General features: G+C 40.0%; 2 protein-coding genes across 11 annotated transcripts in view; one reads left to right on the forward strand and one right to left on the reverse strand.

The window, feature by feature from the left end:
- Capn7 (calpain 7) overlaps window positions 1–19,643 on the forward strand; it is a 35,366-nt gene extending 15,723 nt beyond the window's left edge. For 2 of the 6 annotated variants that reach the window (XM_030247631.1, XM_006518502.3), the window contains 15 exons: window positions 23–149; window positions 1,751–1,836; window positions 2,921–3,014; window positions 6,262–6,408; window positions 6,863–6,969; window positions 7,781–7,901; window positions 11,135–11,279; window positions 12,104–12,203; window positions 13,112–13,247; window positions 13,824–13,899; window positions 15,712–15,857; window positions 16,854–16,916; window positions 17,377–17,507; window positions 18,358–18,450; window positions 18,534–19,643. In XM_030247631.1, the coding sequence (XP_030103491.1) occupies window positions 23–149; window positions 1,751–1,836; window positions 2,921–3,014; window positions 6,262–6,408; window positions 6,863–6,969; window positions 7,781–7,901; window positions 11,135–11,279; window positions 12,104–12,203; window positions 13,112–13,247; window positions 13,824–13,899; window positions 15,712–15,857; window positions 16,854–16,916; window positions 17,377–17,507; window positions 18,358–18,450; window positions 18,534–18,678 (1,717 nt within the window). In that variant the 3' untranslated portion in view covers window positions 18,679–19,643. Of the gene's footprint in view, window positions 1–22; window positions 150–1,750; window positions 1,837–2,920; window positions 3,015–6,261; window positions 6,409–6,862; window positions 6,970–7,780; window positions 8,902–11,134; window positions 11,280–12,103; window positions 12,204–13,111; window positions 13,248–13,823; window positions 13,900–15,711; window positions 15,858–16,853; window positions 16,917–17,376; window positions 17,508–18,357; window positions 18,451–18,533 lie in introns of all 6 variants that reach the window. The other 4 variants (NM_009796.3, NM_001360187.1, XR_001781094.2 and 1 more) reach the window with 3 other exon arrangements.
- A 626-nt stretch (window positions 19,644–20,269) lies between these two features.
- Window positions 20,270–24,616, reverse strand: part of Sh3bp5 (SH3-domain binding protein 5 (BTK-associated)) — a 63,487-nt gene continuing 59,140 nt past the window's right edge. For 3 of the 5 annotated variants that reach the window (XM_030247814.1, XM_030247815.1, XM_006519015.2), the window contains 2 exons: window positions 23,260–23,520; window positions 21,430–22,857 (listed from right to left, as the gene is read on the reverse strand). In XM_030247814.1, coding sequence (XP_030103674.1) covers window positions 22,640–22,857; window positions 23,260–23,520 — 479 coding nt within the window. In that variant the 3' untranslated portion in view covers window positions 21,430–22,639. Of the gene's footprint in view, window positions 22,858–23,259; window positions 23,521–24,616 lie in introns of all 5 variants that reach the window. The other 2 variants (NM_011894.3, NM_001347585.1) reach the window with 1 other exon arrangement.

Raw genomic sequence — 24,616 nt, forward strand, 5'->3', positions numbered from 1 at the left:
TTAACTTTTATTGTTACCTCAGTGATAGGTTGGGCAAGCTTCCATTATCACCTAAACAAAAAACTACATTTTCTAAATGGGTACGACCGGAAGATCTCACCAACAATCCTACAATGATATACACTGTGTCCAGTTTTAGCATAAAGCAGGTAAACACCTATTTTATATAATGTTCAAGAAAGTTGTCACTAAGAAAATTTGAATCTAGATTTGATTTTTCTTAGATTCTGTATATTTACTTGCATGGGTATAATTGCAAACATGTCTCATCCTTCGCGTTATTCTCAGCTTGCCTTGGTAGTACAGACTGTAATCCCAGCACTCATGCTTCAGTGCCATATTGGGCTGCATAGTAAGTTTGAGATCAGTCTACACTGCCTAGTGAAGAGTCTTTCTTAAAACAAGACCGAAATTTTGTTATTTTTTTTTTTCTTCTGGGACAGCCTTTTGCTGTGTTCTGAGTTGGCTTTGAGCTCAGTGATCTCCAGCATCAGACTCCCAGCAGGTTGCCGGTGTGTGTCCCCATGCCCGATACAGTCTGGACATTTTGGCTTTAATGTTGGGAAAATGATAACATGAGAAGCTGTCTTGAGCAATTACAGATTTTTTTTTTCAGTACTGGGAATTGAGTCTTATGCATGCTAGGCAGTCACCCTATCATTGAGCTGCAGCCCCAGCCCCAACTACAGATTTGTGCTTTTGTAGATGTGAAACTTGAGAATTGAGTTTCACCTTTGACGAAGAAGTAGTTATAAGACTTAATTAAGTATTTAATTCTTGGGGGCTAGAGAGCTGGCTCAGTCAGTAATGTACCTGCTGCACAAACCTAAGGACCTGAGTTGGCATCCCCAGAAGCGCACTTCTGGTCAGGTGGGGGCTCAGTGATGGAGAGAGAGCACTGGCCGCTCCTCCAGAGGACCTGGATTCCTACCAGCATCCACATGGCAGCTCACAGCTCTCTGTAGCTCCAGTCCTAGGGGATCCAGTGCCGCCTTCTGACCTCTTTGGGCACCAAGCATACATGTGGTACATAGAATTACATACAGACCAAACACCCTTACACATAACATTTTTAAAAAAGAAAAAAATCAGGGTGACTGCATACTACTGTAACCCTAGCCTTAGGCATGCAGAGCTCACTGGCCAGCCAGCCTACTTGAATTGGTAAGCCTCAAGTTCAGTGTCTCAAAAAGTAAACAGTAGATGAGTTTGGTTCCCACTCCTCATATATGGTGGCTTACAAGTGCCTTCAGCTCCAGTTTCAGGATATCCAGTGCCCTCTCCTGGCCTCTGTGTATCCATACTCATGTGTACATACAGCCCAAAATAGACACATACAGAGACACATAAGTAAAAACAAACACACACATACTAGCATATTCTAAAAGTAAAAGGAAGAAAGTGACTGAATGGAACAATGCCACCGTCATTGACCTTGGGCCTGCAAATACACCTACATGTACGTGCTTACCCTCCAGAGTGCATGCGCGCGTGTGCGCGCGCACACACACACACACATACACACACACACATAGATGGGGGGCACACCCTAAGGATTTTAAATTAGATTCATTGAAACACTTCTAGGATTTGTTTGAATAAAATATGTGAGTTGGCAGCATGACATTTCTGTTTTCCTGTTTGAATAATAAGATATTTAATATAAAGCTAAGGATGTAGGTATAATGAATAAGTATTGTATAAATGCTGAAGTTACATGAATGGAAGACTGTGTTGTTCTTATTAACAGACAATAGTATCAGATTGTTCCTTTGTGGCATCGTTGGCTATCAGTGCAGCGTATGAGAGACGATTCAATAAGAAGTTAATTACCAGGTACATTTTTGTGTCTACCTTTTATCTGATTGCTACTTATTTGGAAATTTAAAACTTACACCTTATGCATGTGAGAGTAGAGAGGACAGACCACTAAACTCTTGTCCTTTCTGTGGAAGTTAAGCAGATGGTTCCTGAGTGTGGGAAGTCTCCTAACGCAGTGAGAACGTGCGCTCTGACAGCTTTAAAATGTATTGAAACGTTTCTGATTTTCAGTTTTGAAGGTTATATTAAGCTCAAAACCATTCAGTGTAACTTTAATCATAATTTTTATTTAGTTGACCTAAGAAAAAAGATAAATTGGACAGTCCTTAATTTTAGTTATTTGCCATATAAGTAAACAATTTGGAGTGTACTTGATTTTGTGCAATATATTTTAAAAGAAATTTGGTCGTGAAAGTTCTTAATGTGTATGGATGGGTATTTGGCTGTACTACGTGCCTCTTTTGCAACTTTGTAATTCATTAATTACATGATCATATGTGATGTGCCTTTAGTCTGCACATAGAAGTTGTCCTGGCCAGGAGAGGTGATACTGTACCCTTAGAGATTAGATGAGGGTGTTAGATTGCTTGGATCTGGAGTTAAAATTGTTTGGTAGCCACCATGTGGGTGCTTGGAACTGATTCCAGGGTCTCTGCAAAAGCAACAGGTACTCTTAAGTGCTGTGCCATCTCTCTAGACCTCACTATATAGTTTGAATTTTATGCGGCTTTATTAGAATTGTACTTAGTGCCCTAATTATGATTTATTGAAATGACCTTACTTCTCAAACCAATGATAAAAGTTACTTTTAACTGGGTTAAAAATATATCTACTTAATATATGATTTGTTAAAACACTTAAAAGTATCATTCATTTCAGGCCAACCTCAGTACATATTGAAATCCTATCTCAAAAGGAAAACCAAAACCAGAAAGTATTTAAAATATTAAAATATTCTTGTGTTCATTTTTATAAAATTGTGAAGAAAGTAGCATTTATAAATGAATGGCATTTGTTTAAAAGTAATATAAGGTCTTATATATTAGTTGATGTTGAATATTAGTATTGGTATTTTAATATCCATTTTCCTTTCCCAAAGCATAATTTACCCCCAGAATAAGGATGGAGAACCAGAGTACAATCCCTGTGGAAAGTATATGGTAAAGCTTCACCTCAATGGTGTTCCGAGAAAGGTGAATATCTTTTTCCTTCCCAGTCCTACTCCCACCTCCTCTCATCACCTCCTTACCTTTGAATCTTGAAGGGAAACAACTAAAGTTGACTGTGTAAAGATTTTAAAAGTTAATTTAGTTGATAAAGATTTAATTTTTAATTTGTGTGTGTGTGTGTGTGTGTGTGTGCAAGAGCCACATGTGTGCATGTAGCTGTAGAGGCCAGAAGAGGGCTTCACATCCTATGGACCTAGAGTTATAGGTCCTTGGGAGCTGTGAACTCTGGTCCTTTAGAGGAGCAGCTGTCTCTAATCTTTTCTTATAGATAGGTTTCATTGTTTTGCCCAAACTCTCTTCAGTTAGGCTGGGGTAACCTGGCCCAACAGGCATGAGTCACTGTACTCAGTTCAAGTCTTTTTAAAGAATGCTTTTCAGTACTGGGCACATGCCTTTAATCACAGCACTTGGGGGGCAGAGGCAGGCAGATTTCTGAGTTCGAGGCCAGCCTGATCTACAGAGTGAGTTCCAGGACAGCCAGGACTACGCAGAGAAACCCTGTCTCAAAAAAAAAAAAAAATGCTTTTCAAATACCTTATGCAAATTTCTAATAAGAAATTGCTAATGACTTAAAAATTTAAGCCTTTTTTGGTTTGTTTCCTTTCTGACAGGATTTTGTTAATGTGTCTCATTCTGGCCTCATGTGGAGGCTTTCTGCCTCCCTCAGCCTTGAGAACAACAGGAAGGCTCTGACTTTTTACTTAATCAGGAAATGAGGACCAGCTAAATAGTTTCATGGGCAAAGCTTCCCTTGCAAACAGAGTGCATGAGTTCAGTCCTTGGAACCCCTTGGGACATAAAGGTGGAAGGACAGTGAGAGAGACCACATGCACATGCAGAGTGTGCAGTCACACACAACAACAATAACTAATCATAATTTTAAAAATTATAAAGTAATAAAAGGTTGGTGGCACATGGCTTTATTCCTTGCATTCAGAAGACAAAGGCAGACAGATCTCCGAGATTGAGGCCATCCTGGTCTACATAATAAGTTCATGCCACACAGTGAGACCCCGACTCAAAAAATTAATTAATTAAGGAAACCAGATAAATTAAATCTATTAGATCAGAAGACTTTATAAACAATCATAATGAGATATTAGAAACTTTTATTGTTTCTTGTGACATACATGTAGATTTAAATTATACTGCTGTCGTTTCTTTTAGCTGTCTGAACTCCATAATAAGGTCTTCCTTGTGTTGTTAGCATTCTCTAGAACCTACCTACCTACCCCTAAGTTCCTGTATCAAATTCAGCATCACCTGAGAGCTTTTAGAATTGTAGAATTTTAGGCCTTGCTTCAGATGTACTGAATCAGTTGCAAATTTTCTTTAAAGTTTTACCCATTTTGATTTTATGTATGCGGGTGTTTTGCTTTCATGCATGTCTGTGGACCATGTGCATGCAGTGTCTAAGGAGATCAGAAAAGGACCATCAGATCCTCTAGAACAGTGGGTTGCACTCCTTTGGGGGTTTGAATAACCTTGTCACAGGAGTCCCTTAAGACCATTGGAAAACACAGAGATTTACATTACGATTCATACCAGTAGCAAAATCACAGTTATGAAGTAGCAATGAAATAATGTTATGGTTGGGGTCACCACACCATGAGGAACCGTATTAAAGGGCTGCAGTACTAGGAAGGTTGAGAAACGGTGCTCTGGAACTAGAATTACTAACTATTGTTAGCTGACTTGTGGGTACTAGGAATTGAACCAGGCCCAGGAGAAGAGTAATCAGTGCCATTAACCACCAAGCCATCTCTCTTGTCCCCAGAGCCTGCATTTTAACAAGATCACCTGGTGACTGACTGAAAACCATTGTTCTGTAGCTCAGTAACACTTACTCAGCCCTCAGTAAGTATGTTTTGTAAAGCTGAGGATTGAGCCTGCTAGGGCCTTATTCATGGTGAGGCACAAGTTCTGTCTCTAAGCTGTATTGAATCTCCAGTCTGTCTAAGTGACATGAACTCACTAAGTTACATGCTATCCCTGAACACATGCTTTAATCCATACAGACCTTGAACTTGTAATCCTGCCTCAGCTTTTGCAGTAGCCTAGATTGCAGGCCTGAACCACAAGTATATCTGTGACCAGAACTTGCCTTTGTAACAGACTATGTGCCAATCCTAATGATAATGCTGTTGTTTGGGAACACACTTTAGAGTTAAATTGATTACTTAAAAACTAAACAGTTGGGCTGGAGAGATGACTCAGCGGTTAAGAGCACTGACTGCTCTTCCAAAGGTCCTGAGTTCAAATCCCATCAACCACATGGTGGCTCACAACCATCCGTAATGGGATCTGATGTCCTCTTCTGGTGTTTGAAGACAGATACAGTGTACTCATATAAATAAAATAAATCTTAAAAAAAAAAAAAACCTAAACAGTTTTAAGAAAGATAATAACCTCTTGTTTAAAAAGAGTCTTTCAGTGTTGAGAATGGTGGCAGATACCTGTTACCTAGCACTCAGGAGGGCGAGACAAGATGATAGCTGGTTCAAGGCCAGCCTGGGTTACATAGCCTGTCTCAAAAAAAAAAAAAAAAAAGTTTATGAAGTAGTAATCTTTGTACTATTCTTAGACTAAAATTCTTCTTTTATCACTATGTTTTGCAAATCATTTTTTTTTTGTTTTTTTGTTTTTTTTTTTCGAGACAGGGTTTCTCTGTATAGTCCTGGTTGTCCTGGAACTCACTTTGTAGACCAGGCTGGCCTCAAACTCAGAAATCCGCCTGTCTCTGCCTCCCAAGTGCTGGGATTAAAGGCGTGCGCCCGGCGCAAATAATTTTTAATATTAATTAGATATCATGTCTGTGGTATTGCTTGCTTATTTACATGTATCTTTTAGTTATAATATTGTACTTTTACAGTTATAGAATAGGAAATTTTTTTGTATGGTTAAACCAAAAATAGCAAGGCTCTTTTGTAACTTTAAATATAATATACATTCTAGAATCTCTAAATAATTTGATTTTATATATATACACACATGTATATACAAATACTTGTCTCTTGTAACTAGTGGCTTGTCAGTGAGATTAGCTTATAAGACTGCATAAAGACATTGTATTAAAATGATGAACATCTTATGAAGCTGTCATTATCTTAATAATAGATATATTGTGTCTGCTTTCCATGCAAATTTTTTTAATCTTGAGATTTAAAGGTATTTTGTTTCATTTAAGGAAGTTAATATTCTCTTTATGCAGGTGATAATTGATGACCAGTTACCTGTTGATCACAAAGGAGAATTGCTGTGTTCTTATTCCAACAATAAAAGTGAATTGTGGGTGTCACTTATAGAGAAAGCATACATGAAAGTTATGGGAGGATATGATTTCCCAGGATCCAACTCAGTAAGTCATGGATATATATTATAGACACCTATAGTTTATAAAGTTTAAAGTTAATAGATGTTTTTGTTTGTGGGAAAATGATAAGGGTACCTATTTTCTTATGTAAGGATAAGAAGCATAATTTGCATTGTGCTACAAGTTATGTATCCAGAAAAGCCTAAAATATATGTGTCTGCTATGATATTGAGGTACAGAGCAGTGCATTTTTCCAGGTCAAATGAGGAGTGGGTATCATACTGATATTTTTCTCATTAACTTATTTATTCATTTTACATCCCTATCACTCCTTCATCATCCCCGCCCCCACAGTCTCTCCCCTGATCTTTAAAAAAGAGCAGAAAAGCAACTTAACTTCCCCTTCAGATTTATACCCATCAAGATCATTACGCCAAATCAAATGAACTTTAATAGCTCTCCCGAGGATTTTATTAACTGAAATGTGTTTATGTTTCAGAATATTGATCTGCATGCACTGACTGGGTGGATACCAGAAAGGATTGCCATGCATTCAGATAGCCAGACGTTCAGTAAGGATAACTCATTCAGAATGCTTTATCAAAGGTAATTGTATTTCCTGCCCTTTCTCCTTTTGTTTCATTTCCTCCCCCTCTCCCTTCCGACTTCCTTTTGAAGTAAGCAAGGCTGTTTAAAGGCATCATGCTTTATTTAGAATAGAGATTGCAAAGCTGTCACCTTTTGTGTTTTGACAAAACAACATGGTGCAGGTGGACCTCCCCTTGTGATCTTCCTGCCTCCGCATTCTGAGTGTTGGGATCACCTCTGCACACCGTGCTCCAGTAGGAGCACTCACTGTCAGTTACACAGACTCCACTGTGTGTGCTGCCAGCCTTAGTTATCGTCAATAGTGGCTACAGTTAATCCAGATTTTAGAAAATCCAAAGGAATTGAATATGGAATACAGAATGTGGAAAAACTATATGCTCCTGCTAGTACGTCTCAAGTTTGAGGGAAGATGGGAAAAGAAAGAAAGTCTTGAGAGTTTAAGCCATAAGTGGGTAATTTACATGGAGGTGCAGGGAATTTTTCCAAATCATAACAAACACAATCAAAGGTAGGAAACCCTGTGATTTGGTAAGCCAGATCTCTTTTGGAAAAGTAAATTTGTTATTTCATATTTTCATCTTTATTGTAAGCTGAAAATACAGCATTTGTTTTTCTTCACTGATAGATTTTTGCTTGAGAATTAAGTTATTCTGGGGAAAAAAAGGAAATAATTCATGTTAGGATAGCCAGTTTTTAAAAAGGTTTTAAATTTGAAGTTTTCATGTATGCCAGTAGAGAGTATAGGAAGATAGTGTGATCTGAGGTTTCAAATGCATTTCTTTAATTCCTCGTGTTGGGGCTTCTGCAGATTTCACAAAGGAGATGTCCTCATCACCGCATCGACGGGAGTAATGACTGAAGCTGAAGGGGAGAAGTGGGGCCTGGTTCCCACTCATGCCTATGCGGTTTTGGATATTAGAGAGTTCAAGGTTATGCCTTATAATTTTCTCTTATTTGTTTTCTTGATTGATAAGATGTTACAGTATTGCAATGATGGTCAGACTTTAGAGCCATCCTATGAGTGTAAACAGCCCAGACTCTACCATTAGAAATTAGGAGGTGAAATTAGGAAAATGAAATTCAGTGACAGTAGAGATAGTGACAGCGGAACGGGGATGCCACCATACCTTCTTCCTTTCCATAAAATTCGCCACCATTGAGATGCATACACAGCTCGCAAGGTCCTGGGTTACATGTTGGTGTTTTGGGTTAGTCATTGTAGAAAGGTATAGAAGATAAATATCTGTGAAAGGAAAAGGAGAAAGATGGCTGGAAGTAAGAGATGCCATGGATCTGTGTGCACATGTTTTCTCTTCTGCACCGTCTTTGCACACTGACAGGCTTTTAGACCCTTTCTCAGTATGTGCTGCAGCTAAGGTCTTAGAATATGTGACCTTATTACTTTTCAGGTTATTGTCATTTTTGAATGAACAGCTGATGAGTTCTCTGCACTAGAAGACACAAGTATTATCAAATGCCCTAATTGAACAGAGAGACGTGGTCATTCAGCTAAAACAGTACTCATTATTTGTTAATTAAACTTGGTGTTAATTAAGTTGGCATACAGAAATAGGTCATTTAGTCCCAGGATATAATCCAAGAAATTTGTGATTTTGTTGTTATGCAGACATAATAGTGTATATCCAAAGCCTAGACGATATGGTCTACTACACAGCTAGGCAATATTGTGTCTGTCTGTCTGTCTTGCTCCTAGGGCCTTCAGGAAGAAATACAAGATTAAATCAAACACAAGAGAAAATGGCGCAACAGGAGACACAAGATATGTGAAGCTGTTGTTAGCTTAAGGCATACAGTTTTACAGTTAAGGCTTTTTTTTTTTGAGACAGGGTTTTGCCATGTATCCCAGGCTGGCCTTGAACTCATAACCCATCTGCCCGGCCTCCCAACTCCCAAGTACTGGGATTACAGGTATGTGCCACCATGTCTGGCTTTTTTTTTCCTCAGTAGAAGTATATTCTAAAATACTAACAACCCCTCCCCCCAAATACAGAGAGTGTGTAAATTGTGCCATAAATATTTGTCATTATTAGGTATTGTTCACTGTACATGATTACATGTGCTATACTACACTCTTGACAGTTGACAGTACAATGGGTTTGTAAGCCTCACAATAAAAGAAAACCATACATTAAAAAAGAGGTGAATAAAAGATAAAATTCTAGAACTCAAGAGACAGGATAGGGAGCAAATTAAAGGCCAGCCTAGGCTACATAAGTTTCTCTGGGATATGTAATTTCAAACAGCAAATACATAATACTTAACTGTTATTCATAGTATTTTGGCCAGTAATTGTGTTGAGTTCAGTTCTAATCAAACAAGCCGTCTGGTTTATTTAGTTACAAATGTGTGTAATGCACTCTGACATTAGGATGGCTGTGATGTCACTAAGCAGCAGGAATTTTCAGGAACTATAACTCTGTGTGTTCACTGTGGTACATAAGGTCCATCTCTGGCCAAGTGCTGTTGTGACACATGATTGTATAGGAATGGGAGGCAGTATGAGCCTGCCACAACGGTTAAACTTTATGATTCCACTGGACTAGCAGGCATGAGGTCATAGATTTGGTCTTCAATTAGGCAGGATTCCAGCCCCATATGTGCTATATAAAATTGTGTATTTCCTTAAACATGGCAACAAAATTGATTCCTTAAAGTACAAATAGTGTAAAGTAGGAAAGCTGAAAGGTGTGCTTTCCTTTAGACTGTAGTTTTCTACACACAGGAGTGCTGCGGTTAGTGGTTGCTCTACAGTCCTGAGCTCCTTTTCTTGTTAGTCTCCTGTGTGGTGTCAGTGCAGTGTGAAGAGGAAGATAGCATCTTCACACTGCATGTGACTTAACTTTGTACAGATAAACAACAGACTTTCTAGTTACAAATTATCCGCCATGAGTTGCATAGTAGTGATTTCCTAACTGTGATTCTGTAAAGACATTCTTTACTGGAGTATATGTAAACAAAATAAACTCTGGTCCAGTAATATATTTCATTAATAGTACTTTCAAGTTGCAGACTGTAGCATTGTTACCCAGCTGGAGCAGATTTTGTAGCCTATGGAGTGCTCCATTTTAAATTTGTATGTGAACCTTGTGCTGTCAAGGTTGATCTTTGCCCACAGCCTTGCTGTGTGTTAAAATTGAAGCTTTAACTAGGGTTCTCTATGTCTGAGTCTGAACCTTTCCTGGGTCCTTCCTTTACTGTGTCGTTTCGTTTCTGCTGTATTTAATCTTTGAAACATTTACTCAAATCTGACTTTTTTCTCAAATCTGACATTTTCCTTCCTTCCTCCCTCCCTCCTTCCCTCCCTCCTCCTTCCTTTTCCCTCCTTGTCCTCATCCTCTTCCTCCTCCTTTTTTCTTCTTTTTAGCAGGATGTGTTCCTGTGTTGCTCTAGTTGGCCTGGAACTTGGAGAGCTGTCTGCCTCTGCCTTTCAAGTGCTAAGATTAAAAGGCATATGCCACTGTGTCCTCCCAACTTTACATTTATGTTACTAGGCCTACAATACTTTTTTTTTGTATATAGTCTTAAAGCTACAATCTCATTTGTGACTTTTTCCACTTAGGATTTTCTTATATTAATACATTCCTATTTGTGCGTGCGTGCGTGCGTGCATGCATGCGTGCATGCGTGTGTGCGTGTAACATTCTTGCACAATCTGCGATCTTCATTTCAGTTTTCCCTACTCCTTTGAGTCATTTCTATGTCTTTTCCTGGAGGGAGTGTTCCTTACTTTACTCTCAGGCTCATCTGTGGTTCATGCTTTGCTTTTCAGTCCACACAGCCTTACAGTATTTCTTCCCTATCTAAGGCTTTCTCCTTTGCTGGGAATAGCTAGAACTGGGATGTTGCAGCATATGCCAAGGTTTCTAAAATTCTCTTTCATTTCTTCCTCTATTCTGGGTTAACTTGCTGTTTTTCTGTTTACCAGTAAGTATCTGCAGCCATATGCTCTTGATGTTTCTGATGCCTGAGATATGCCTCTGAAAAGTTTAGCAGAATTTTCTACTCTTTCATGTTCCCCCTTTATTAAGTCTTAAGTAATTAAAGTTCATTCTAAGAGTATTATAACTATATATAAGAGTATATAAGTATGTGGTAAATCTCTTTGTTGTTAATCGTTTTGTTTTGTTGTTTCTTAATACAGGGGCTGAGATTTATTCAGTTAAAAAACCCTTGGAGCCATTTACGCTGGAAAGGAAGGTACAGTGAGAATGATGTGAAAAACTGGACCCCAGAATTGCAGAAGTATTTAAACTTTGATCCACGAACAGCTCAGAAAATAGATAATGGTAAGTGTGTCTGTAATTTACTGCCATTTTAGGAGTGTGAAGGGCGTACAAGTGTATACGTGTATATGCACATGGATGTGTACAAGTGTATCCGTGTGTATGCACATGGAGGCCACGGTTCAACAATAGGCATCTTCCCTTCCACTCAGCAAGGAGCTCACCGACGGGCTAACTTGTCTGGCCAGCAAGACCCCAGGCTCCAGCTGTCTTTGCCTTCCCAGCACACACTGGTATCCCAGCTTCTGTGTGAGTGCTGGAGACAGAGCTCAGGGCATCATGCTTGTGCAGGAAGCCAACTCCCCAGTCTGTCTATTTATGTTTGTGTTTTGCCTACGTCTGTGTATGTGCACCACATATGTACAGTGCCTGCAGAAGTCAAAAGAGGGCGCCAGGTCCCCTGGAACTAGACACAGTGTGGGTTCTGGAAACCAAATCCATGCCCTCCACAAGAGCAGCGAGTGTTTTAACCCCTGAGCTAACCCTGTAGCTTCAGTAGCCTTCAGTGTCATTTTAAATAACCTGTTTTCAAGATGAGATGTACTTAGACAGTCTCAACAGCCTCTTTTATTTTATTTTTATTTTATTTGATGTATATAGGTGTTTGCCTACATGCATATCTTGCACTCTGTGTGTTCTTGGTGCCCTTAGAGGTGGATCCCTAAAACTTAAATTAGAAAACATTGCTAGTCATCATGTGGGTGCTGGGAGAGAATCTGGGCCCTTTGAAGAGTAGCCAGGTACTCTTAACCATTGAACTTCTTCCAGCTTGCTTAAGTTGTTTATTGCTAATTCCTTTTAGATTAACAAAGACATTTAATTTTTAGGAATATTTTGGATTTCCTGGGATGATCTTTGCCAGTATTATGATGTAGTTTATTTGAGTTGGAATCCAGCTCTTTTTAAAGAATCAACTTGCATTCACAGGTAAGTTTTTATACATTTTAGACTATGCTTTATAATATTCTCTACATTTGAAAGATTTAAAATTTTTTAAAAATTATGTGGAGATAGGAATGGGGCTTTGTCCATGAGTACAGGTGTCTGGGAGACTAGAAGAGGGCGTTGGGTGCTCTGGAGCTGGAGTTATAGACAATTGTAAGCCGCCCAGGGTGGGTGCTGGGAACTGAGCTGTGGTTATCTATCTGCAGCAGCAGTACATGCTCTTAACCACAAGCTGCCTTTGCAGTGCCTGTTCCCCACATCACAATTCTCAAATAGTGACCAAATCAGGAGGATCATCAACCCCTCTTTTGGTCATTGCCAGTAGCCATTTTTTTTTTTACTACTTTATTACACCAAAAACTTTTTAAAGGATAAAACAAAAATCCTGATAGCTGTTATGTGCACGCCTTTAATCGCAGCTCTTGGGAGGCAGAGGCAGGCAGATTTCTGGGTTCAGGGTCAATTTGGTCTACAGAGTGAGTTTTAGAACAGCCAGGGCTACACAGAGAAGCCCTATCTCAATCAATCAATCAATAATAATAAATAATAAATAAACAATCCTGATAGCTTAATTGCATTTGAAACACATCACTATCTAAAGTAGTATTTAAAAGGTTAGCCATGAACAGGAGAGATGGCTGAACAGTTAAAAGTTCTTGTTCCTGCAGAGAACCCAGGTTCAGTTCCCAGCACCCACAAAGTGACTGGCAGCCATGTGCAAATAATTCTGGGGGATCTGATGCCCTCTTCTGAACTCTGTAGGCACCAAGCAAACATACATAGGCCAAACATTCATACTTCTAAAATTAAAAAATATCAAAAATATTTATTTTTAAAATGTTTACCTGCATGAGAAATTTAACCATTGATGTCTTTTTGTTTATTTTTAGTACTTGGGATGCTAAACAAGGACCTGTGAAAGATGCTTATAGCCTGGCCAACAACCCCCAGTACAAATTGGAGGTGCAGTGTCCACAAGGGGGTGCTGCAGTTTGGGTTTTGCTTAGTAGACACATAACAGACAAGGTACAGATATCCTTCTAATAACACACCCACAATTCAGAAATTCTTTCAAATATAATTAACTGTTAGGTCCATAATTTTATCACTATTCATTTCCATTTATATAAGTGCTCTGAAAATGTTTTCTCAAGTAAATGAGTATCATTAGGTAGATTTTATTTTATTTATATTTTAGATTTTGTCTTATTTTTATTTTTTTACTGGTCCAGTGGATTGGAGAGGGCTTTATTTGGTCCCAGGGTAAATTTCCTTATTTTATAATTAGATACTGAAGTCTTATTCAGATTCTCTAAAGGAGGAGCTTGCTTTTCAATGAGAACATGAAGGTTGATACATTCTTTAAAACTTACTAAGATTACTATATTCTGGAAGAGATTTGAAAAGTAGGTCATTAGTTTTGATTGTAGAAAGGCTAATTATAATCTTAATCATTTACATAGTAGTCATTTATTCAGAAAAATATGGCTTCTGTAGAACTAAATAGCTGAGGTGCTCTTGAAAATTAGTTTTCTAAACACTTAGAATAGAGAACATCTTGAGTCCGTTTTCCTAACCACTGTGGATTCTCTGTGATTTTAGGATGACTTCGCAAATAACCGTGAGTTTATCACAATGGTTGTGTACAAGACTGATGGCAAGAAGGTTTACTACCCAGGTAAGCCCTGCTGAGCACATGCTGCCGCATTCTCAGACACTGAGCTGGAGAGGAAAGGCTTATGTAGATGGCATGCAGAAATCAATTATAATTATGCTGGTAGACTAACAAAACCCAGCAAAGCATACTGGGTATTTAGGTTGATGTATATGTAAAACGTTTTAATTTTGAAACTCTTAAAATTTAGGCTTATATACTTTTGTACATAATCATCAGAACTTAATTTCTAAAATGTGCCAAGGTTTATAAAGCATCAAAAAGGGAACAGAGGTAAAATGACATGGTCTGATTTTGTCTTTTTAAGAGCATTGGTTTCTTCTAAGCATTTATTACAGCCCCAAATGAGGCAGTTTTATTTGAGAAATGCTGGTGACTTGACCTTGGGTAGTTGTAGAGTAAGACCAAGAGGACAGATTTGAATTTCAGTAGGATTGTACAAGGAGTTCCTGAGCTGATGGAGGCTGATTCTGGGGTTTAAGTAAAACCAAGCTGTAGTAGTTATTAAGATGGGTGAGCATTGGTCATATTGTAAGATTTCGTTACAGAGTAAACTCGGAAGTTAATTTTTGGCTTGTTAGATTTGAGGCACTAAGACTTCCGGGTAAGGATGCCAAGTGGGCATTGATTTGAGTGGGGGCTTGAGGTCCAGCTTGATGAGTCAGGCACAGGAGGAGGCAGCATCTGAAGCCTGGACTCTGTAAATCCTGAGGAAAGCCACAGCTAGAGCTGGATGCCCAGGACGTGCATCTGTAGCTGGGCAGAGGAGTTGGTACTGTTACTAGAAAACTCAGTCAGGATGTGATGAAGCAATTGATGGTACAGTGAGGCTTGATAGAATCTTAGCAAAGGAGAGGAAAAGAGCACACCTCTATCTCCTGCTCTCCAAGGGGTCAGAGAAGATGCCGTTGGACTTAGCATCGTGTAATCATTGTTGACCTTGATTGTTGAGAAAAGGTTGTCAGGAAGGTAGGACTGGAGAGGATTGGTCATAAAGGAAAAGATGCATTCTTCACCATTACACTGGTCAGCACAGGCACTGAGCCTCACCAGTCAGTCTCTCTCACTTCTGCAGACACATGACACATGAAGTCCAGTGGGCCATACCAAGCCAAGCTAGCTATTTTCAAATGTTGATCATTATATAACTAAAAAAAAAAAAACAAAAAAAACCACACAAATATTTTCCTAGAGTGAAAATTTTACATGGTTTTATACTTTGAAATACATTTACTACTACTTTTACTTTTAAAACTTAAGTTTATTTTTTCTTATGTTTTCTTAATTGAACAGTGCTGCCCTCTTTTCTGTGAATTTTTTTCAGGATACTTCTAGGGTACAGTTTTATTTTCATCACACTAGGTAGTTTTGCTCTCCATTAATGAAAGAATAAACAGGAGACACAAATTGAAAACTTAGCCCATGGGCTGGTGAGATGGCTCAGTAGATAAAGGTTGTCTGCTGCCAAGTCTGACAGCCTGAATTCAGTCCCTGTGACCCATATGGTGGAGGGGGAGAAATGACTCAGGTTACCCTCTGACTTCCATGGTGGGTGTGCAGACACACAAACCACTGTTAACAACCCTTTATAAAAGTCTGAGAAAAATCCCTACCAAATCACTGATTAGCGAAAGGAAAATAAGATGAGTCATTAGGGGGACTTTAAGAAGCTAGTTTAACATGCCTAAGGTTTATTTAGTTCTACATTAGGGGTGGGTAATGTTAATAATGTGTTTATATGCTTTTTTGTATCTTAAAAAGACAAAGCTAATCCTGACTTTGAAAATCTTTTCTGTAAACATGATATCTGTGCAGCTGACCCACCTCCATACATTGATGGGATTCGAATTAACAGCCCTCATTACTTGACTAAGATAAAGCTGACCACGCCCGGGACTCACACCTTCACCCTAGTGGTTTCTCAGTATGAGAAACAGAATACGATTCATTACACAGTCCGGGTAAGAGTCGTCAACCGTGAACCATGTAGTGACAAAATATAGTGAAACAGAGTTTATGACAGGCTCTGCTTTCTATGTGGGATCACTTGAAGTGTTTTCTCTGAGACAGACTCTTGCTATGCATTTTAGCCTAGCTTTCTAGCCCAGGCTATCTTGAATTCATATACTCTGACCTCAACTTCTGGAGTGCCAGGGAAAAAATTCTATTTCTGAAAATCATTTTCTACTTTTATATTTTTATCAATTAAGTAATTATGCTTTCTGGGAAAAAAAAAAAAGTGAGTTGTGCTGGGTAGTCGTGGCAAACACTTTTAATCCCAGAATTTGGAAGTAGAGGCAGGTGGATCTCTGAGTTTGAGGTCAGATCTACAGAACAAGTTCCAGGACAGCCAGGTCTACACAGAGAAACTGCCTGGAAAATTAAAAAAAAAAAATTGTATTTTACTTTGAGTAACATTTTGAATGAACATATTTTCTTCATAATGGTTTATTCCTGAGATGTAGATTAATAAATGCAATTAAATGACAATTTTCAATAGGGCATGATGGTGGAGGCAGCACACACCTATAATCCCAGAGGCAAGAGAATCTCAAGTTAAATGCTAGCTTGAAACCTCATCTTAAACGCCCCCAAAACAAAAACAATTTTTAACTGTTTTTATTACAGTGCTGTCACATTGCTGGGAAGGTCACTTGCAATTTTCTTGTACATAGGATTGTCACATACAAGGAATTCAATTTGGATGGATTTATAATGATAAAATACATTAGGAACTGTTTAATATTTCTTGGCTCTTCAGTCAGAGAAGCCAATTGTCCTGAGTCATACACCGTGACAGTCAAGACAAAGCCCTGGTTCCTGGTTACTTCAGTGTGATTGATCCCAACTAGTATTTGAGGTGTGGAACAGATCAGGGTGCTCCGTGATCACTTTGATTGTCCTATGATGTTTCTCAGGATAATCTTTAGTGGGCCTGTTTTCTTGTTTAAATCTAGGTGTATTCAGCCTGCAGCTTTACTTTTTCGAAGATCCCTTCACCATACACCTTATCCAAACGGGTAAGAAATTCTGTGGATTGTAATCTGTTTGTAGCCTTTAGAAATTCATTTCCTTTCATTTCTCATTATTAAGTAAACTCTTTTAGGAGTTTTACAGAAATACAAGGGAAACTACTGTTTATTTTGGTCCGAATACAAGATCTGTGTTGTGAGTACAGTGAGCAGTATTGTTTCTGTGGAAATAGAAACATGTAATTCTAGAGAGAAAATTAGCTGTATTTTTGCTTGTTAGCAGTCCACGGAGATGAACTCCGAGAGAATTTGAAAATAGCTTGCAGTGTGGGTAAAACAGATGTGCAGAAGATTCCTGAGAGAATTTCTGGCAGGGAGAGAGATTTTATACTTGAGAGGTGGGGTACAGTAAAGCAGCTTGTGTGGGTGAAGACTTGACTGTCTGTGACAAACCAGAGTGGAGAAATCAGAGTGTGAAATTTACTAATACAGAAACTTTACTTTACAGATAAATGGAAAGTGGAGTGGTCAAAGTGCTGGAGGATGTGGAAATTTTCAGGAGACTCACAAAAATAACCCCATCTACCAATTCCATATAGATAAGACTGGACCGTTATTGATTGAGCTGAGAGGACCAAGGTTTGTATGAGTAGCTCTGTGTGTGTGTGCGCACGCCCCCCCCCCCCCCCCATGAATGTTAGGCATCCACCCTGCCACTGAGCTTTGTCCTAAGCTGTATCCTCACTGACTCAGAATCATCCTTAGTTTTAAGTTAATGATCCGATGTGTGGATAATGATGGCACTACAGGTAGAGGCCAGTCGTCAGTAAGTGGTATGAAATTCAGCATCCACACACATATAATAGTGATTTGACCCATCTCACATCAGGGCTAAAACTCAGTTCTAGGTTACAGATTAGATATAATACAAATGGATATCTGGTATGAAATGCAGCTCAACATGTTTTTCTGTGAGTTAGCGGTTCTTGGAATGCCATATGGGCCATATACTATTACATGAACTTAGATTCTATTCCTGGCTTGCTTCTGTTGTGTAGGCTTTTCTGTCAATTACAGTGATAATATTTCATTTAGAAATGCATGTGAAATGATGATATAAGTCTAGCCTGGAGTGATGGCACAATGCCTTTAATTCCAGCACTCAGGTGGCAGAAGCAGGCAGCTCTTTGTGAGTTTGAGGCCAGCTTGGTCTACATAGTGAGTTCCAGGACAGTCAGGGCTAATTAATGAGACCTGTCTCAAAAGCAACAAAACCAAAAGTATGTTTTAAGGTAAGCTTGATGCGTCATTTGTCTTTATGGATTCAATTTCAAAACTAGGTAGAAATCATGAGTGAAAATGGTATACATAATTTCAGAGTACTGTTTTCTCTTGGTAAAATTGAAGCATATATGCATAGAAATGTTTTATATAAGGTGTATTTGAAACTGCTTACTAATACAGGAATGCTGTTTGATTTTAACACTAGGCAATACAGTGTTGGATTTGAGGTTGTAGCAGTTTCCATAATGGGAGATCCTGGTCCTCATGGCTTTCAGAGGAAATCTAGTGGTGACTATAGGTAACATTGACATTTTGTGTTCAGTTTACACTTTGTGGGGCATGATAGTCTACAAACCTTATTCTCATTTTCCCTGAATATAGGTGTGGATTTTGCTACTTAGAACTGGAAAACATACCTGCTGGGATCTTTAATATCATCCCTAGTACTTTTTTGCCTAAACAAGAAGGACCTTTTTTCTTGGACTTTAATAGTACTGTCCCCATCAAGACAACACAACTCCAATGATTGAGAACTCTCAGCTATTACTGGATTCCATATTTCCCAGTCTCAGCTCTTCAGACAAGGAGACAAATCACGATGGTGAACCATCAGAATGGAATTAAATCAAAAGCATGTTACGGAGTCTGGTGCTCGTTGTGGTGTTTGGTAAGGATTTTAGATAGTGGAATTACCTTAATCACCTGAAATACTGTTTACATGGTTTGTGCACACAGAGCTGGCGTGTACTCGGTGGCGGCTCTGTGTAAATCACAGGCTAGATTCAGCCATCACTGGGAGATGCTTTCGTTAATAGGACACGAGGAGGACAATGAGGACCACAGGTCCACTGAGTGCAAGAGCAGCCTAGTTTAGGATCTTGAAATACCTATGTTTCCTGTTTTTACAGAGCACGTACGTTTAGCCCATTTATGTTGACCCCACCATACATCTTAAACAACTAATTACCAAATGAATTAGGTCACTGCAACTAATTTGAATTTTTCATTGTGTCTTTAATGTTTATTGTCGTGTAGCTGTTAAGCTTTAAAAACCGCTGTTTAGCTTAGCATGGAGATGCTCAGGCTTAAGAATGAAGGTTGTCAGTGTTAGGTGCATTGTCCATTGTAGAGAGGACCGAAGTATATTTACTGTTGCTGTTCTTAGTTCTTAGCAGGTTGGTGAATGTAGCAATCAGATGGAAATGCTGAGGTTTAACCGTAGGGTTTTAATTGCTCTGTAGTCAGTGCTTTCATCATGGGGACTTGGGGAGTCCTTGAGAATTTAGTATATGGTGACTGAGTTATACAGCATTCATAAAAAGTGAGTGGTCAGGAATTAGTGTTTACATAAAATCATCACTGCAGAATGATGCTCAAGATTTTCAAGTTCTGGAAAATAGGATGGGATCTGTCATTGTCTCTACTTTATAATTATCAAATCTATTTCTACTGCCTTTGATTGAAATAAAATATTTATACTTATGGAAACTATGTAGTTTAATGTCCAGAATTTGATTTTACGTCCCTGTAAAAGAAGACAGACATGCATAGAAATACTTGCTGCAAGAATAAAACCAATAAGATTTCACTTGGCTAAAATTAGCCACATGAGCTTACTAAATATGAGTTAATTTCTGTCATCAAAAACATAATAGAAAGCTGTGAGGCCACTCAATGGCACAGCACTTGGCTTAGCCCTGGGTTCAATCCCCAGCACACATACACACCACAAACAAACAAAACCCAGCAGAGAAGACCTATATATAAAGTGGTGACTCTTGGATATAGGTAAGGCTCAACACATACTTTCAAGAATGCCATAAATACAGAATAGAGAAATAGCTAGGAGTTATTTTTTACTATGAACTTATTTACCTTGCATATTCTTTTTAATCTTCTCATTGGCTTTATTATTGCTTTTTACGACAGGGGAAACAAGCCTGAACGATCTTGCTTTAGGTTCAAAAGCTTTTACCCGGGGCTGCCCTGATTTAGTGGTCCAGCTGCTTTCTATGTGGGGACAGCAGGCTGGAATTGGTAGTAGGAATGTGACTCTATTGAATCAGAAGCACCATTGTGGAACAGATTTTAAAATGAGAAATAGCTAGAGAGAGGAAGGTGGTTCAGGTATCTAATTTCAATATACGCATAGATGCTCAGACTTAAAGAAGAAACTCCCCTTATCCCCCACCCTCACCCCACACACAAGGTAAAGGAAATTATCAATATTCTAGAATTAGTAGTACATGGTTCAGTTATTGTGGTCACCTCAAAAAATACATGAGAGCTGGAGGGTCAAAAACTGAAATTGGCTAAATTTCAGAAATGGTAACTTGAGAGACATGGAGAAGGACAGGTGTGAGAGTGAGTCCCCAACATGGCAGAGGAGGCTGAGATGACAAGAGTGGCACTGCTCTAACCTAGAAGCGTGAAGGGAGACAGGCGAGGAAGTGACCATGAAGCAGGGTCGAAGGTTTCTGACTTCCTGCTGTGGGAGACAGGGTGAGGGGAACCAAAGCAGGAAGGCATACTGTGAAACGCCTGTGCCCACAGAAGGGATATAGCACTAAACTTCCCAACACGAGAATATTCTGTCTTCTAGTCTCTGCCAGAAATAGACAAACTACACAACTTTACCTCAGAAATGTTGACAGGAAGGGGGAATGAGCAGCGCCTCACTGCCAGAACAGAGCAATTGAAAGGGACTCCCACCAACTCTGAGATGGAATTTAACAGGCAAAGCACTTATGATCACTTGGCACTTAATCCCACAGCACATTTCAGTGTGTGGCATATACATTATAAAGTCCACTACTGGGGGCTGGAGAGATGGTCAATGGTTAAGAGCACTGACTGCTCTTCCAAAGGTCCTGAGTTCAATTCCCAGCAACCACATGGTGGCTCACAGCCATCTGTAATGGAATCTGATGCTCTCTTCTGGTTTGTCTGAAGACAGCTACTCTCAGATTTCCATTAGAAAAAGTACCTTAGTGCCACAAATTAAATCAGACTGAGTAGATGAGACCATTTAACAGTATGTCCCCCTGCCCCTAAGACTATGCTGACCAGTGAAACTAAAAGCTTCTCTTCTCGGGACTGTCACCTGGAACTGCCCGCCTGTCTCTTCTCAGTGCTCACCTTTGTAACAGCAAAAGTGGGAATTCTAATCCAGACCTTGGTGTGTGAGCTAAAATTTCCAGGCTCCATCATCACCTTACCTGAAAAGGAGAGCAGATGCCCCAACAACCAAGGCAAGAGGAGAAGACAGACAACAGTGGACTTTCTCATCGGAAGTCACAAAGTCTTCTCGGCTTTTATTACACCCAAGGTAATAAAACAAGTACAAAATAACCTTGTAATAAGGATACTGTGTCCATCAATAAAAAAGAAACCACTAGTGTATGAAGAGCTATACACACATGGCTAAAATTAATAGTTGTAAATGGGGAGTTGTTTTCTTTTTTTTTTTCTTTCAGAAATGGTAGATTAATAAAACAGGACAAATAAAATACAGTGCTCTAAATATGCATAACCATAAACACTAAGTCTATACACTACTATTAGCATAACAGATCCATTGCTTCTATTTACCAACCATGCCCATTCCCTCCTAGCTTTAAGGACAGCTTCCTCTAAGGAATACTAGGTGCAGCATAAACCTTAAATAATCTCAGGTATTGTAGGAGTTACAGTCTACAGAGAAATGAACTCCTTGTCAATCTAGATAAGAGCAATGCCAACCATTCCTCACATGCACTTCTCTTAGAATAAAGCCCCTTGGCTAGCAGGCTAAGCTCAGGCTACAAACTGCCCCCAGCCACACATCCCCTCTATGATATCTACGTCCCCACATTGGCATTCACCGTCCCCACCCCTAAAAAGTGCAGTTCCTGGTAGCTTTCCTAGGAAATGGTTCAACAGGTTTCCCAGAAGACACGCTTCTGAAAGCCCCTCTGAGCGAGCACCAGTGGTGGTGATGAGGAACTGTGTTCCTGCACTGTAGTTACAGCAGTGTGTTCTGAACACTTGAGTTTGTGTGTGTGTGTGTGTGTGATTTTTAAAATTATCTTGGTGCCCTGTGATGTAATGGAGAGAACATCTGTTTCCCCAAGAAGAAGAGGAAGTGGGGATAGAGATGAAGGCTGGTGACCCCAGTCTGGCTAAGTGTCCAGCTCTCCTCCTGGCCCTGCAGGTTCTTTCTCAGAAACTAGTTATTGCTTCCACGCTGCCGCTACAGGGAATGCTCTGCAAAGACCGTGACCCTCCCTGGTCACGGTTTACCTGCAATGGCTCTGCTCTGAAAAGCACACCAGCCCAAGAGCTCTTACCAGAGGGAAAATGTTTAGCCCTCAAGGTCACTGAAACTTGGTTAGTGCAGTTTAGAGTAAATGCATACTATTTGGCTTATGTTAAATGATTATTGGCACAATGTTCTTGAATTTCATGTATAAATATGATCTGCACATAGGCCATAGCCCTTGGGTGGATCAGCCAATCTGCACCATTTTTATGTCAGCAATAATTCCATCTCTTCCTTTTGAGCACTGTAGGGAGAGCTGCTTCATCCGGGTTTCCAAGGCCTGGCTCTCAAGGGACGTGCTGCTTTGGCTCCTGCTCCTGCCACTGCCACCGTTGGTGCTGCCGAGAACACGGTTGTTGTTGGCTTTGTCACTCATTTTATTCTCGGCCCCTTCTGCTCTGTCTCCTGCAGAGATACAAAGATTGCCAAATGGGGGTGGTCAGTTTCAAGAGTTCCATAGGCACCAGCATCGGCCACCTGAGCCCTCTGCCATTCCTGCTGTCCACCATACATCTCAGAGGTTCTCCAGCACTGGGTGGCACACTACATGCACTCACTAATCTGTTCTTTAGAGATGAGATGTACCATTGTCATTTTGTAGCTAGGAAGCGAACCTCTCCAACAGGAACTTGCCGAGAGGATTGTTCTTAGGGGAGACATGGGACCTAAGTTCTGCTTGGTTGAAGTTGGCCAGGACTGTAGAAGTGCCCTTGAAAGTAATCTGAGTGATCCATCCCACTGTATGTTCTCAGGGCCCCTGAGACCTGGCAAAGGTATGGACAGTGCACAAGTTGAGCTGCAACCTACCTCGTTCAACCTCACATTCAGGGGAGGAGGCCCCACTGCATTCACTTCGAGGACCCAGTATTGGGAACATCATCCCAAATTCTGACAGGGACACAGGGCTAGGCAGATCCAGACTGCCAGGCCTTGCCACTGCAGGGAACTGATCAGGCATTTCAGACGGACTCGTCGGTCCCGAACTAAAGCTGGACACAGACTGGGTTTCCGAGTCATCTTCAGACACCAAGTTGCTGCAGTTGTCATCTTCAAAGGCTTCTGATGCCACTGTGATGAGAGAGGACATCAATCACATGGGATCTGCCAGGTAGTAGCCCAGTCCCTTAAATGCCTGCAGACATGCTCTCTGCTGGACATGCTCACACAACATGGAGTCTGCAGGACCTGCATCGCACCTGAACCTGTCTGACCAGCCTCCAGAACAGTTTGAAAGGAAGCGGCTTGTCCAGCATATACAAAGGCCTGAGTTCCATCCCCAGCGCCGAAGGAAAGGGGAAGGTAAATTCAGACTAGCCCTTTGTAATGTAGCCTATACTAGGCAGAAGGAAGACGGAAGCAGCAAGAGCTGCTGGAAGGAGGGGCAGGCCGGGGTGGGATGTCTGATAACTTCTGATCTCAACAGACACGCTACAAAGTACAGTGCTCCTTTCCAGTACTCTAACTGACTCTGAGTTTGTGGACAGAATAACCGAGGCTCAGAGACAGGCCATTCTTGTTTTCAAAGCCTCTTCAGCCTGCACTATCACTTTTAAGATCCTTCCCAGTTCCCATTGTGCCTGTGACTGTTTAAACATGGCCTAGCGTTCCAGAGTGGATTGATACAAGTGCTGTGCTAGGAAATGGGTCCAGATCTGAACTCATATCCTAACGCCACTGCTGACTGTGTGGCCTTGTAAGTCACTTGACTGCCCAGCTTCGGGATGCTCTGTGCACAGGATTAATGAGGTAATATGTAAAGTAACTCAGTACATAGGCATTGGTTACATTTTAGTTTCATTTCCCTTCAAACTGGCAATTCAGCATTTGTTGATGGCCTTTAACACTTGGTGGGGCCAGAGATGCTCTTCTAGAGGACCCAGGATTGATTTCCAGCACTTACATGGCAGCTAATAACTAATTCCACAAGACCCAGTGTCCTCTTCTGATAGCAGGCAATTATGTGGTATACATAGATTCATGTGGGAAAGATACAAATTATTTTTCTTAAATAATAGTAATAAGGAAAAGAAAAAAAAAGAGTTGCTGAGGAGGAAGCCTAAGCACACAGGAAAGGGAGAGCTATGAGGTAGTGTTCTTGTCAGTAGTTTTCTTGATTAACGGAAGCTAGGTCAATCCTATCATTTCTGCACAGGATATCCCTGAG

Source organism: Mus musculus, chromosome 14 (genome assembly GCF_000001635.26).
Source record: "Mus musculus strain C57BL/6J chromosome 14, GRCm38.p6 C57BL/6J".
Lineage (NCBI taxonomy): Eukaryota > Metazoa > Chordata > Mammalia > Rodentia > Muridae > Mus > Mus musculus.